Genomic DNA, 14,633 nt, shown 5'->3' on the forward strand with positions numbered 1-14,633 from the left:
GAAATTATCAGTTCCTAACTTGACTCTCTGGGATTAAACATGACAATAGGTCTGATATGATTTCATCATCATTTAAAAAATCATCTATTATTTTTCACTTTATGTTTCTTTGTGGGAGCAAACTGTTGAAATATTTACTTAATGTGTACTAAACTGATCTTCTGTATATTAAGAGAATCGAAAATGAATCTTGATGTGAATGGAAGGGGAGAGGGAGTGGGAAAGGGGAGGGTTGCGGGTGGGAGGGACGGTATTGGGGGGAAGCCATTGTAATCCATAAGCTGTACTTTGGAAATTTATATTCATTAAATAAAAGTTTAAAAAAAAGTAAAAAAGAAAACAGAATTAATTCTTCAAGAATTTGGTGAACACTTCCACTCTATTGACCAACATTAACATGATTGCTGCTTTACTTTATCACCAGCCATGCAGAAACTACTTCAAGGTTTGGATAAACTCCAGTATATTAAGTATTTTAATAACTTTCATAAAAATATCCTCAGAACATAACCAAGCCTTTAACTTATTTTCCCAGTAAGTGACTCCCCCCACCCTCACCCCCCCCCATCAGCTTGTTCTCTTGGACTAATGATCCTTTGGGTTCAATGTCACAATGGGAGGTTTGCTCGATGCCCCAGTCTGGGAAACTGAACACAGCTAGCTAACTAACCCACAGGAAGATGGGCCCTGGGCTATTGAGTGCTATGGTGAGAGAATCCAGTGGAAGGGCTGTGCCTGGAGTGGCCTCAGTATTGCTAGACTCAGAGGGAAGTTGTGGGATTGGTACGATCAGTTGGTCCGAGATATCTACTGCTATCCCTTTGTGTCCTGCCTCAATTTCTCTTTGACCTTTTAGGTTGGTAGTGTTCTTCTCCTTTCCTTATCATACCATCTCATCTCTATAAAAAAATCTATTTCCACAAAGCAGCTCTTGTATATGTGAAAGCCCAAACGTAAAATCTTCTGAGGTTTCTGAATGTTGAGTTTAATCTATACTGGATTTTAAAAATTTTATTTTGACATTCTACAAAAGATCTATAATTTTTATTAATATACAAATAATTACAACTTTATGGGATACAGAGTGATAATTTAAGACATTTATACAGCATGTACTAAGTAAATCACAATAACTAGAATCTGTATATCCATACCCTTTCTTTATGTTTGAGGATTGGCGATCTTCTAGTTTTTAAAATATCTAACAGGTTACTGAGAACTATAGTCTCCCCACTGTGTTGTGTAGCACTGAACATATTCCTCTATTGGTTAGGTTTTCTTCTTAGAGTTATCAACAGGTGTCTGGCTGTTATATCTAAAATGATGAGGTATATAGAAATTTCTCCTGCAGATGTCACCACAATGAATAGCAAAAGTGAGAGAGGCCTTTCTTTTATTTTGCATTTACTCCTTTTTTAACAGCGGAAACCTCCCATGGTGGTCAATGATCTTTTTGAAGACATGAAGGATGGTGTTAAGCTGCTTGCTCTGCTGGAGGTCCTGTCTGGGCAGAAATTGGTAAGAATGCTTTTTCTGGAACCGCATGTGTCAAATGGCTCCCATTTGAAATTTGGGGATGTAGAGTTCTGAGCATAAAAGGGTTTTGTCCATAGAAATGAAGGTTCTTTTGTGGAAATGCTAGTCTACTGGTCCCTTTGTGAGCAAGGAATACATTTCCCTTATTGTTCCTGCACACTCTTAGTACAGTCATCATGTGTAGAATGCACTAGCAACATCATACCTAAGAGTAAAGAACTTCATCAGTAATGTAGTGTGCTTAACTGTTGAATCAGGATGGAATGGAGGAAGATTAGTTGCAAATTAACATCTCCCTCACTTTTAAGTGCCTGTTTCCCATTTGGAATGAATTGTTGGTTGATAACTGTGTATTTATATAGCTGTGTGTTGAAAATTAAACATAAATTCAAGGTGGCATTTTCTTATTCCTGTGGACTTCCTCCACTATCACTCATTTATAACAAGAACAACATGTTCAGGATTAGCTGTTTTTATGTGCTGTGAAACCAGCACATAACCAACAACATTGTTGGTAAGCTATAAAGTATATTTTACTACATTTTCAAATAATTAAATATAGTTTCTTGCTCATTTTTTTCAATTCAGAGTAGGAAAGTGGTAAGCAGTTTATAAACATGACTTACAAATAATGTTTACTGTAATTGGAAATAGGAGTTCAGGAAATGCTTGGAATGTTGTATAATACACTAAACACAAAGTCCCAAATTGGTAATTTTTTATCTGTTGTACCTTGCAAGAACTACACAGTACTCATGCATGACTAAAGTTTTCAGACTTTTTACCTGACCATAAACTTCCAGCTTATTTTGTGCAAAGAGTTTCAAAATAGCTTCTATAAATAACCATTTGCTGGAAAATACAAATTGAAAATAATTTATGTAAATCATTTATCTAATTGGGTTCATATCACAGCAGGTGCTTTTGGTTCCCCATGTCCCATCTCTACTACCTTCTGATGTCAACCATGTTGGCAGGAGTTGGGTTATCAACTCGGGGATTTTGTCAAAGCCACAAGTTGCATGTGGCAGCCATGAAGGATAGGGAACTTGATGGTCTTGAAAGACTCTCGGCTAGGGTAGATGGGAGTCCATGAAAACATGAGTGCATTTTTAGGAAGACCGGTTCTGAGGCATATTTTTACACAGGTCACATGTATTCCTCCGAGATTCAGACCTGAGTTCCATTGCCCAAATCAAGAATCACCAACAGGACACCATTTATTGGCTTTTTGTTCTCCCCCATACCTACTCTCCACACATCCTCACTGCTGCTACCCTGAGCACCTCAACAATGTACTATGTGTACCAAGGTCCTGTCTCGACTTCTGCTTTGGGGAAAATAAAACAAGACAAATATGAATAGCTAACTTGTATGTATGGGTCACATTCATGAGCTAAATAAACATTAGGATGTGGCCATCATTAGACTGAAATACACACTCCATTAGTTGTCTGATAGAACTGGCCACTCTGTTTTATCATCCTGAATTAAGGATCCTACATAATGGGCACTCAAGAACATGCGTTCTTCTTCAGGTCAATATAATTCCATTGTTGTCCTTGGCCAACAATATACAGAAATCCTGGTGGACATTTAACAACCAAGCTAAATTATTCCATAAAATGTATATATTTTTTACATACCAGTTCTGGTTCTGTTTAAGTGCTATCCTCATTCAGATAGAGTTATGAGAACTTAAAATTGAAAAAAATTCAGAAAGAATCTCAGCATTATCATCTAACAGATATGGAAACTGAAAGAAAGGTGGTTTAGAAAGGCATAGAAAGGTGGTTTCCAGATTAACCTCTTTTATTTATTTATATTGAATCCTGAAAGATTCTGAATTCTATAAAAGAAAATTATTCTGAAATTATAAGTATGTTTTGGTGATGGTTAACTTATATTTTGTACCTGTGAGCACTATGGTTCAGGACCACATTAATACGAGGAGCATAACTTTAAAGAAAGCATTGTCCTAGGCATTTTTTGTAGAGCTTTTCAAAGGGAAAATATGGGCAGAACTGTTTCTTCAGAATCATTAACCCTGGTTGGAAATCCTATAAATATGTGATGGATAGAGCTTTATTAAGGTCACTACAAATGTTGCAGTTCACATAACTAAGAACTTTGGCTCAGATAATTATTATCCAGGAATTGTGACCAGATAATTTAGCACTCCCCTTACTGCCAGCATCTCAGGGTGAGGATGGACTCTCCATATCCTAGAACTCTCTAATAACCTATTGTCTGTGATATAAGGTCTTACTAATAGATGGGAGTTTGGTCTCGTTCTCACTCTCTCCCTCATCTCTATTTTTATTGTTATCTCTGTCATTCTTTCAAGTAAGTACGGAAAAATTATTTTTGGATTTTTCTACATCCCTTGAATATTTTTTATGAAATGTCTACGATTTAAAAAATTGGGAATAAGAGAGGGAATAGATGTGCAATTCGGGACATGCTCAAGCTGACTTACCTCAAATGGTAGAGTTAGAAACATACCAGGGAATTCGAATTCAATCCCATCGAGGTGGCATGTACTAATGCCATCTCACTAGTCCCAGTGATCAATTTCTGTTCACAATTGATCGTAATGATAGGACTAAGAACCAAAGGGAGCACATAAACAAGAATAGTGTCTGCAAATACTAGCTGATAGAATAAAAAAGGGAGAGAATGATCCAACATGGGAAGTGAGATACACAGCAGACCCATAGAATGGCAAATGTCCTAACAGCACTCTGGCCTCATAATCAGCCCTTAAGGCATGCGGATCCAGCTGAAATGCCCATGAGAGTATTTCAGGCATGGAAAGCCAAGACACTCTTGGGGAGGGGGGGGGACCTACATGAAAGATCTCCACGAGTGAGATCCCAGTGGAAACAATGGGTCATCAAAGAAGGAGGTACCTTTCTCTGAAGGGAGGAGAGAACTTCCACTTTGACCATGGCCTTGTCTAAATATGATCAGAGTCGGTGAACTCAGGGGGCTTCCATAGCCTTGGCAGCTCATGACAAGAGCCTAGGGTGATTACTGAGGCCATAAACAAGAGTGTCAATTTGTTAAGTCAACAACAGGAGTCACTGTGCACTTACTCCTCATGTAGGATCTTTGTCCTTAGTGTGCTGTACATTGAGATTTAATGCTATAACTAGAACTCAAACAGTATTTTTCACTTTATGTTTCTGTGTGTGAGCAAACTGTTGAAATCTTTACTTAATGTATGCTAAACTGATCTTCTGTATATAAAGAGAAACGAAAATGAATCTTGATGTGAATGGAAGGGGAGAGGGAGTGGATAAGGGGAGGGTTGCAGGGGGGAAGCCATTGTAATCCATATTCTGTACTTTGGAAATTTATATTCATTAAATAAGAGTTAAAAAATAAAAAATAAAAAAAACATTGTTTATCTTGGGTCTGGCACCGTGGCTCACTTGGTTAATCTTCTGCCTGTGGTGCTGGCATCCCATATGGGCGCCAGGTTCTAGTCCCGGTTGCTCCTCTTCCAGTTCAGCTCTCTGCTGTGGCCCGGGAGGGCACTGGAGGATGGCCCAAGTGACTGGGCCCCTGCACCCATGTGGGAGACCAGGAAGAAGTACCTGGCTCCTGGCTTTGGATCGGCGCAGCACTGGCCGTAGCAGCCATTTGGGGAGTGAACCAAAGGAAGGAAGACCTTTCTCTGTCAGTCTCTCTCACTGTCTATAACTCTACCTGTCAAATAAAAAAAAATTATATATCTCTAATTACATGCAAACATAGGAACACTAAATTTAGTTTTTCACTTAAGTGTTTTTTTTTTTTTTTTTTTTTAAGAATGTGAGGGAGACAGACATGGTGCTTAAGATGTTTCTTTAAATGTCATTATCCTGTCCTGGATTGCCTTGGTTCAATTCCCAGCTGTGCTCCTGATTCCAGCTTCTTGCTGAAGCACACCCTGGGAGCCAGCAGGTAATGGCACAAGTGCTTAGCTCCCTACCACCCACATGGGAGACCCTGATGGAGCTCCAGGCTCCTGGCTTCTGCATGGCCAAGTCCTGGCTGTTGTTAGGATTTGGGGAATGAGCCAGCAGAGAGATCTTACTCTTCTTCTTTCTCTGTCACTGCCTTTCCTATAGAAATTAATTTTTAAAAAACTTAAAAAATGTATGGAGTTACCATGAAAAAGATAGAAACAATATGATTAGAAAGTAAGGATTATAGAAAAAAAAACCCTCTCTTATTTTTTAATCTTGCGTATAGTATCTTTTAAAAGACTGGAGAAGCTTAATGACATACCCAAGAGTGAACAATAGTCAGACTTAAGAAATCAAGTATCAGATTTCTGCATGCTCATTTGGTGACTTTTAGCCATTAATCACATATTTAGTTTAAAACTCAATTCGGCACTGGGTTTTGACATTTTCTATAAATCATCCAGCTAACATTTTTAGGGTTATTGTTATGGAGAGGAACTACCTTTTACCCTCTGAGAAAAACAGAGCACAAGTGAGTAAGATATGTTCAGTGCCCTTAAAGAGCTTATAGTTTAGTAAGGAGGGATGATTGTATTAGGATGGGAAAATGTGTATTAAAATATGATGAAACAATATAATAGATGTTTGTGTCTTCCTCACATAGCCAGGATACTTCTGAATGAATGAGAAAAGCAGAAAGGATATTATTTACCCTACACAATATCAGATTTTACAATGAAGGTTTATCAATTTAGACAGTTGGTATTGTTACAAAAATAGGCATATTGACAAATATAGCAGAGTCCAGAAAGACATGAATGGAACCTGAATATGTTGGAGGTGAATGTCAGATCTTGAGGAAATGAGGAACTAGTCAATAAATTAAACAGGAGTAAAATTTATCCTAATATAAATAGATGAAATTTGATCATTGTGCTATAAAAAATAAAAGCTATACATATTAAGAGCATAACGGCCGAAACTCTTTAAATTCTTAGTATGGGTGAACATTTTTTGAAAAAAACTAATATGACACAGAAAATATTGCTGTATTTAAATTAAAATTATAGTTTTAGTGATCTATGATTACTATAAAACTTGCTATATATGGGTGAAATGGTCATTTTCCATTCAATTATTATTTATGGCCATTATCTATACCCCCACTAAACTGGGGTATTTTTGCATTTTACTGGTTCAATTTATTAAGTATTAAGCCTTTTTACTGTAATGTAATTTTAGAATACATTTTACTCAAACTAAAAAAAGAGAAAAAATTGAAGTGAGGAAGATAGGAAGGAAATATCATTATGTTCTTAGAATTGTATCTACAAATCACATTGAATCTGGAAAAAACTAATTTTTTAAAATTAAGACTATTTTAAAAATAAAACACCTTTGAATTGACAAGTTACAAACTTGTTGAAGATACTCAAAATTCATTTTGTGAAAGGATGAAAAGAAGACTTTACCAAGAATATATAAAACACATCTTCAAAACAGTACGTCTATACATAGCTCATAGGAAAACCTGGGCAAGAGTATGGCATTTTACAAAGGAAACACACATTGCTAATAAACAGAGGAAGAGATGTGCACATCATTGCTGATTGGGGAAATGCAAATGAATAACACAGTGAAAAAGGGTGCACACATTTTATATGCATTCAGTTGAAGGGGAAAAGATTCTTAAGTATCTGTCATTCAACTGTCATAGAGCACATGCTTAAAAAGGATTATTTTTGCAATGCTGGTAATAGAGAAAAGTACTACAACCATTTCAGGGAAGATTGGCATTACTTTGCAAGTTCAAAAGTCTCATTCCCGCTAACTCAGCAGTTCTTTCCTATTCATATACCTAAGAGAAACTATACGTACACAAAAGATAAGAAGTACAAGACTGACCCATCAGCATAGGTTACAATAGCAATAATCTGGAAATAATCCATGTGATCTTACAAGGAAAGCATGTAAATGGCACACTAGATAGCTTTCAAAATGAACAAAATTTAGCAAAAAAATCAATAATATAAATGAATCTTAAAAATGTGCTACCTGGAAAAGTAATCTCAAGATACTGATACAGTGATATTCTTTATATAGTATTAAAATGGAAGTGACTATTCTGTTAAAGAATACAAATAAATTAAAGGAATCTATACATATATATGTGTGTATATATATATATACACACATAAAGGGAATTGTTGAATTGAACGCAGTGGGATGGTTGTCATGAGAGCAGGAATGTAGGAGTATGGAATAAATCATGGTGTCAAGGGATATGACTTTCATTCTTAATTAGGTCCTAGCTGAATTCTAGCTGGCAGTTCATGGGTGCTTTTTGTATTATAAATGATATCTAAGTGATTCATGTGCACAAGGTATAACAGTGGTCCCAGTAAAGAATAAACAAAAATTTTAAAACATATCCTCTATTTAAGTATTTGCTTTAAAATCTGATCCTCAAACTTACTACCTAGCACACTATTTTTTTTTTCCAAAGAGTTATTTATTGAAAGAGTTACACAGAGAGAGGAGGAGAGGCAGAGAGAGAGGACTTTGATCTGCTGGTTCACTCCCCCATTGGCTGCAAATGCTGGAGCTGTGCCGAAGCCAGGAGGGTCCTACAGGTCTCCCACACTGGTGCAGGGGCCCAAGGACTTGAGCTATTTTCCACCACTTTCCCAGCCCATAGCAGACAGTTGGATCAGAAGAGGAGCAGCTGGTGGCCAGGGAGTGCAGTGGAGGATGGCCCAAGTGCTTGGGCCCTGCACCCCATGGGAGACCAGGATAAGTACCCGGCTCCTGCCATCAAATCAGCGGGGTGCGCCGGCCGCGGCAGCGGCGGCCATTGCAGGGTGAACCAACGGCAAAGGAAGACCTTTCTCTCTGTCTCTCTCTCTCACTGTCCACTCTGCCTGTCAAAAAATAAAAAAGAGGAGCAGCTGGTTTCAAACCAACACCCACATGGGATGCTGGCACTGCAGACAGAGGCTTTAACCACTACACCACAGCACCAGCCCCAACCTAGCACATTATTAACAGGATTTGGTTTTTGCTTGAATGAGAGATTATTTAGAGTTTTCATGTAAAGTATGCTAATATCTACTTAATGGAAATTGTTTTGGTTCTTCAAGTTAACAATGTAGCATGGGGACAGTGCATAAAAAATTTTGGTAGCTTAAACTGTGGGGAGCAACCCGGACTAGACTAAGTTACTGGAATTAAGACTTATTCTATGCATCTGCTCTCCCACAATATGGCGCTGGGAGAGGAGTAAACAGCTTCTACCCAGCTGCCTCTCGCCAACTTGAGTGATGACCTGCAGGAGCTGATCCTGCTCCTGATTGGAGGAGAGCAGCATACTCGGCGTGTGGGTAGCAGAGTTGGGATTGGCGGAAGAGGACTATAAAGGAGGAGAGAGACAACATGCACGAGGAACATCTAGGGGGAACATCTATCTGAAGGAACACCTGTGCAGCCCCCGAGAGAGCCGGCCGGCGGTGTGCTGCTCCCCCGCGGAAGTGGGGAATGTGGCAGGGGGAACCGCCCTTCCACGGAGGTGGAAGGGACGGCAGCCAACCCGGGAAGAACCAGCAGCAAACCCGGGGAGGGCCGAGCAGACGAAAGAACAGCGCAGGGTCCTGTGTCGTTCCTCCACGAAGAGGGGGAGCGACATAAACACAGATTACTTAGGATATATATGTATCAGAACACACTGTTTTGTGGAAAATATTTTCATTCTCACAACTATATTTTATCCTTAGCTCTTCTGTTCCATGTGTTTTGGTCATTCAAATCAAGAATGCTACTAGTACTGTCAGTATCTTTGCATGTTCATATGGCTGAAAAAAGATAGTAAGTGGCCAATTTCCTTACTGGTAAGATTGACAATCTCAATAGATTGTTAATTTCTCAAGCACAGGAGTTTGGGAAATCTCCATTCTTAGGCATACAGAAACCTAAGAGGCAAATGCATTAACAGGACAGCTGAAAATGAATGTTTTGATTAAATAAATTAGTACATCTTCAAGAGTGCTAAGAAGACAACATTCCCTCATGTATTTGCTGACCTTTATAGAAACCAAGTAATTTTTATTGCTCTTGAATATTCTGTCAGCACATTTTAACCCATACGAATAGATTTTATAACTATTTTAATGTGTTCATTTTGATTTATTCCTTTTCTTTAACTTTTTATAGCCTTGTGAACAAGGACGCCGGATGAAACGAATCCATGCTGTGGCTAACATCGGCACAGCACTCAGGTTCCTTGAGGGAAGAAAGGTAAGAGAGAAATAAAACACCAGAACACTTAAGGAAGGCATGGACACACTGACTGGCTGTGGGGTAAAACACCATGTAATCTATGCAGCACAGACATACAATATTACTATGAGATAATTTTAGATTTACAGAAAATTTGCAAAAGATATTCCATGCCTCCTCTTCACCCAACTTCCACTAATGTTAAGAACATGTATAACCACAGTACAATTACCAAAATAGAGATTGAAATGGTTATGATGCTATTAACTAAAGCAGCAACATTGATCAAATCCCATCAATTTTCTTCCTGCTGTTTTGTTTCTGTTCCAACCCAGTATTACATGTTGCCTTTGTCTCTTTAGTCTACAGTATTCTTTCATTGTCTCCTATGACCTTGACAATTTTTATAATTGCTAGTGAGTGATTTTGCAGAACGTCCTCAATTTGAGTTTATATAATATACTGTCATGATTCAATTGAAGCTGTAGACTATTGGCAATGAAGTGAAGTTGCATTCTTTCCAGTGTTTCACTCAGTGGATACAGGATTCTGGCAAGTCTTATTGCTGATAATGTTAACTTAGATCACTTGCTAAGGTGGTGTCCTAGTCCATTTCTGTTGCTGTAACAAAATACTTGGGACTGGGTAGTTGATAAAGAATAAATAATAGAAGCTTCTTTGGCTTATGGTTCTGGAGAATGGAAAGACCAAGAGAACAGCTTCTGGCCAGCGCTGCAGCTCAATAGGCTAATCCTCCACCTGCGGCGCCGGCACCCTGGGTTCTAGTCACGGTTGGGGCGCCGGATTCTGTCCCGGTTGCCCCTCTTCCAGGCCAGCTCTCTGCTGTGGCCTGGGAGTGCAGTAGAGGATGGCCCAAGTGCTTGGGTCCTGCATCCGCATGGGAGACCAGGAGAAACACCTGGCTCCTGGCTTCGAATCAGCACCATGTGCCAGCCATAGCGCGCTGGCCGCGGTGGCCATTGGAGGGTGAACCAACGGCAAAGGAAGACCTTTCTCTCTGTCTCTCTCTCTCACTGTCCACTCTGCCTGTAAAAAAAAATAAAAAAAAAAAACAGCTTCTGTCACTTGGTGAGGAATTCCCTGCTGCAGAATGTAACCGAGGGCAAGACAGAGCAAGCATGTGTCAGCTCAGGTCTGTCCTCTCTTCTCTTAAAGCCACCAGTTCTATCACAGGACCACATCCTGCTTACCTTGTGCAATCTTCATCACCTCCTAAAGATCACATAACCAATCATGAACATAGGAATTTGAGGATTAAGACTACAACATACGGAATTAGGGACATAGTTCAGTACAGTAGATGGTGTCCACTATGTGTTTTGTGGTAAAGTTACCTTTTCCCCTTCATGTTGAGAAGCAATCCAAGGAGATTATTAACACTTGCTAATTTTCTGATTCATTTGCAAACTTCTGTTCACTTGTGTTGGTATCAATTGTTTACAGAAATTATTTCTGTGATGTTTACATGATGGTAATTTTGTATTTCCCTTCTTCTCACTACATTTATTAATTGAATTATTCTGTAAGAAAAATAGTCTTGTCTTCCCCATTTATTTGTTCAATTTTTTATCTCAGTGTAAACTCATCATATTTATTCAATAGTTATACTCCGTTACTCTCCTTATTGTTGTTACTTTGTTACTTGTATTGTTCCAGCTTTGAGCATTAAGAGCTCCTGATAGCACCATCTGATGTCCCCCTGCCAATTTTCAATCACATCCTTTTTTCTGAAATGATAGAGATTCCAGGATTATGATCTATCCTTTCTACCCCAACCCTGAGATCAAGCACTTCTCTAAGGAGGCCTTGTTCCTTTCATTGGTGGGTGGTATCAGAAACCACGGTCTAGATATCTGCTTATTGCTCCTGGGTATCAATGTTCCTAGGCCACCTTGGCAGACAGATCGAGAAAGCATACATTCTCACTGCCTGTGTGTACACACACATCTGTTCCTCTCCTTCCTCTGTCTGTGTGTATGTGCCCACTATCATTTCAAGCTGATTCCCCTGATTACAGCCTAATCCAACCCCGCAATGTTCATTCTAGTCTTAAATGCTTGCTTTCTGCTTTCTCTGAAAATGAACAACCTGATTCTCATCTATAATATATTCACATAGCCTTTAATTCTGATATACACATAAAGTAGTTTCAGAATTTCTAACCACTACCCCTTTGAGAAACATTTACTACCTGAAAAATAATATTTGTGTACAACTTTTTTGTCTTTAGTGGTTCAGTATCCCACCAAGAGACTAATTTCCAAATGTATTTAGATTACTTATATTCTTCCCCATCCCCTTCCGTGAGATTGTTTTACTCATTTGTAGTATAGTCATATTCATTTGTTACTGCTTCTACTCCATTTTGTCCTCCCACACATATACTTACGTATCTTGGTTGATTTAATTGCTTGGTTGACTGACGCATCCCTGTGACTCTAAGAGTATGTTATGTTTAGAGAAGCATAACCTTCCACCTCATCTCTGCTACTGTGGCTTTATTCTCTGCCTTTAGCTCCATTTGCCCCCTGCAGGTAACCAGACTCTAGTTTCTGAACTCCTCTCTGTATTTCCTTTCGCAAATGAGGCGTGTTTTCATATTCTCCCTACTTCTGTTCATGAAGGTGAGCACACTATAAAGGATTTTGACTTTTCCATTTAGCATTACATCCTGGAAATTTACCCATGTCAGTTTATAGAGATTACCTTATTCTCTTCACAACTGTGTAGTATTCCATTATCTGAATATGCCATAGCTTATTCAGCCTCTCTTTGAATGACACTTAGATTGAGTCTAATATTTTTCAAACACAGTGACGCAATTTATAACTAGTAGCATAAGTAGTTTCACATTATTAGAAATATATCTTCTAAGTATATTACAAATCACAAGTGTGATTTCTAGGTAAAAAAAAAAAAAGCAAGTGTGTCGCTCCCCGTCTTCGTGGAGGAACGACACAGGACCCTGCGCTGTTCTTTTGTCTGCTCGGCCCTCCCCGGGTTTGCTGCTGGTTCTTCCCGGGTTGTCTACCGACCCTTCCACCTCCGTGGAAGGGCGGTTCCCCCTAGCCACTTTCCCCACTTCTGCAGGGGAGCAGCACACCGCCGGCCGGCTCTCTCGGGGGCTGCACAGGTGTTCCTTCAGATAGATGTTCCTGGTGCATGTTGTCTCTCTCCTCCTTTATAGTCCTCTTCCACCAATCCCAACTCTGCTACCCACACGCCGAGTATGCTGCTCTCCTCCAATCAGGAGCAGGTCCTACAGTTTATTGGTTGAACTGGAGGCAGCTGTGTAGAAGCTGTTTCTCCCTTCTCAGCACCATATTGTGGGAGAGCAGATGCCTAGAATAAGTCTTAATTCCAGTAACTTAGTCTAGTCCGGGTTGCTCCCCACACAAATGTACATGTACTTTTGTGAAGTTTTGCATACTTTCCTCCAAAAGTGCTGAAGCAACCCTCTGAGGTTGAGCCTTTCTAAGTGTGGGAGTTGAGAAATCTGTGCTTGGTGATATCAAAATCAGCTTTATAAATAGAATAACACAAAGTTCTGGAAAGCAGAACAATTCAATTATTTCCTTCTCAATTCATGTTCACTAAATTAATTCATTTACTCCACAAATGTACTTTCACCAAACAGGAACTGTGGATGATACGAAATTAAATCTTGGGACCTACCCCTCAACATTTACATTTTGATAGGTTGACAATGCTATGAATCAGTGTAAAATTCAGTCAGTTGTGCAAACTTCATATCCAAGAGAGATTCCAGGTGTTTATGTAGTGTAGAAAAGCGGTCCTCATTCCCAATGTGTTGTGAAAAGATCACGGTCATCTTACTCTTGTTGGATGCCTGCTTCTTGCTCAACCTGTATTAGTTTTTCATAGAAAACTGCGTGAAGCTTTGGAGGAACAATAAATGTAGTTTTTCAGGTCATTAATTTTCCCATTTCAGTTGTATAACAATAAGGCCGTATTTCATTCTGACGTGTATTTATTCTCTAGAATCTAAAAATTCATCTTATTAATTAATAATCTTAGAGAAAAGTTTAATGCCTTATCCTGTAAAATGTGTTTACACGGAGTTGTTTTCACAGAAGACTGCCTTTCACAAGGTCTGCTTTCACGGAATGTCAAGTAATAAAAAAATGAGAAGACTCAGATTTTAAATATTGTACTTAGTGAGAAAGTAATGCATTTGAGTCTTGGATAAATATCTTTAAACCATCACGAGTTCCTGAACCTTTCTTATTAGTAACATACCTCATGAAATCTCGGTTTAAACTTGTTTTAAAATTTTTATTTGTGAGGCAAAAACATTATTATTATTATTTTTCTATCCACCAATTCTCCCAAATTACCATAATCACCAGGACAGGGCTAATTAGGGCTGAAGCAAGAAACTAGGAACTAAATCCAGGTTTCCCATGAGGGTAGCAGACATCCAAATATTTGCGCTTTCTCCTAGGGTACATATTAGGAAGAAGCTGTAGTCAAGAACCAGAAGCAGGACTCAAATCCAGGCATTCTGATATGGGAAGTGGATACTTCAACTAGCATCTTTATCATCAGTCTAAACTTAGCTGTTGTGCTAGAAGTCTGAAGAGTGCTGTGTTATTTTTCTTTTCTTGTTCAGGGATTATGCGAAGAGTGATGAGCAATTGTTGACTGAATACTATGGAGAATGATTTAGCGTAAACTTACTATATATATTTTTCTGGGAGAGAAGAAGTTTCTTTTAATATTTAGGGCAACAACAAAATGAGTAATTGGGGACAACTGGTAACAAATTGACATCTATCCTGAATGCCTGATAGTTATCTTCCCCCCAGAGTAGGAAATGAATGCTAA

At 38.8% G+C, this 14,633-nt stretch overlaps 1 protein-coding gene across 10 annotated transcripts in view; it reads left to right on the forward strand.

Annotated features, from left to right (window-relative positions):
• SYNE1 (spectrin repeat containing nuclear envelope protein 1) overlaps nt 1-14,633 on the forward strand; it is a 551,459-nt gene that overhangs the window by 128,592 nt on the left and 408,234 nt on the right. For all 10 annotated transcript variants that reach the window (XM_089332568.1, XM_070073379.2, XM_070073388.2 and 7 more), the window contains 2 exons: nt 1,423-1,518; nt 9,699-9,782. In XM_089332568.1, coding sequence (XP_089188694.1) covers nt 1,423-1,518; nt 9,699-9,782 — 180 coding nt within the window. The remainder of the gene's footprint in view (nt 1-1,422; nt 1,519-9,698; nt 9,783-14,633) is intronic.

The sequence above is a fragment of the Oryctolagus cuniculus genome, chromosome 5 (genome assembly GCF_051225735.1).
Source record: "Oryctolagus cuniculus isolate XC-2025 breed Fujian yellow rabbit chromosome 5, ASM5122573v1, whole genome shotgun sequence".
NCBI classification, from domain to species: Eukaryota; Metazoa; Chordata; class Mammalia; order Lagomorpha; family Leporidae; genus Oryctolagus; species Oryctolagus cuniculus.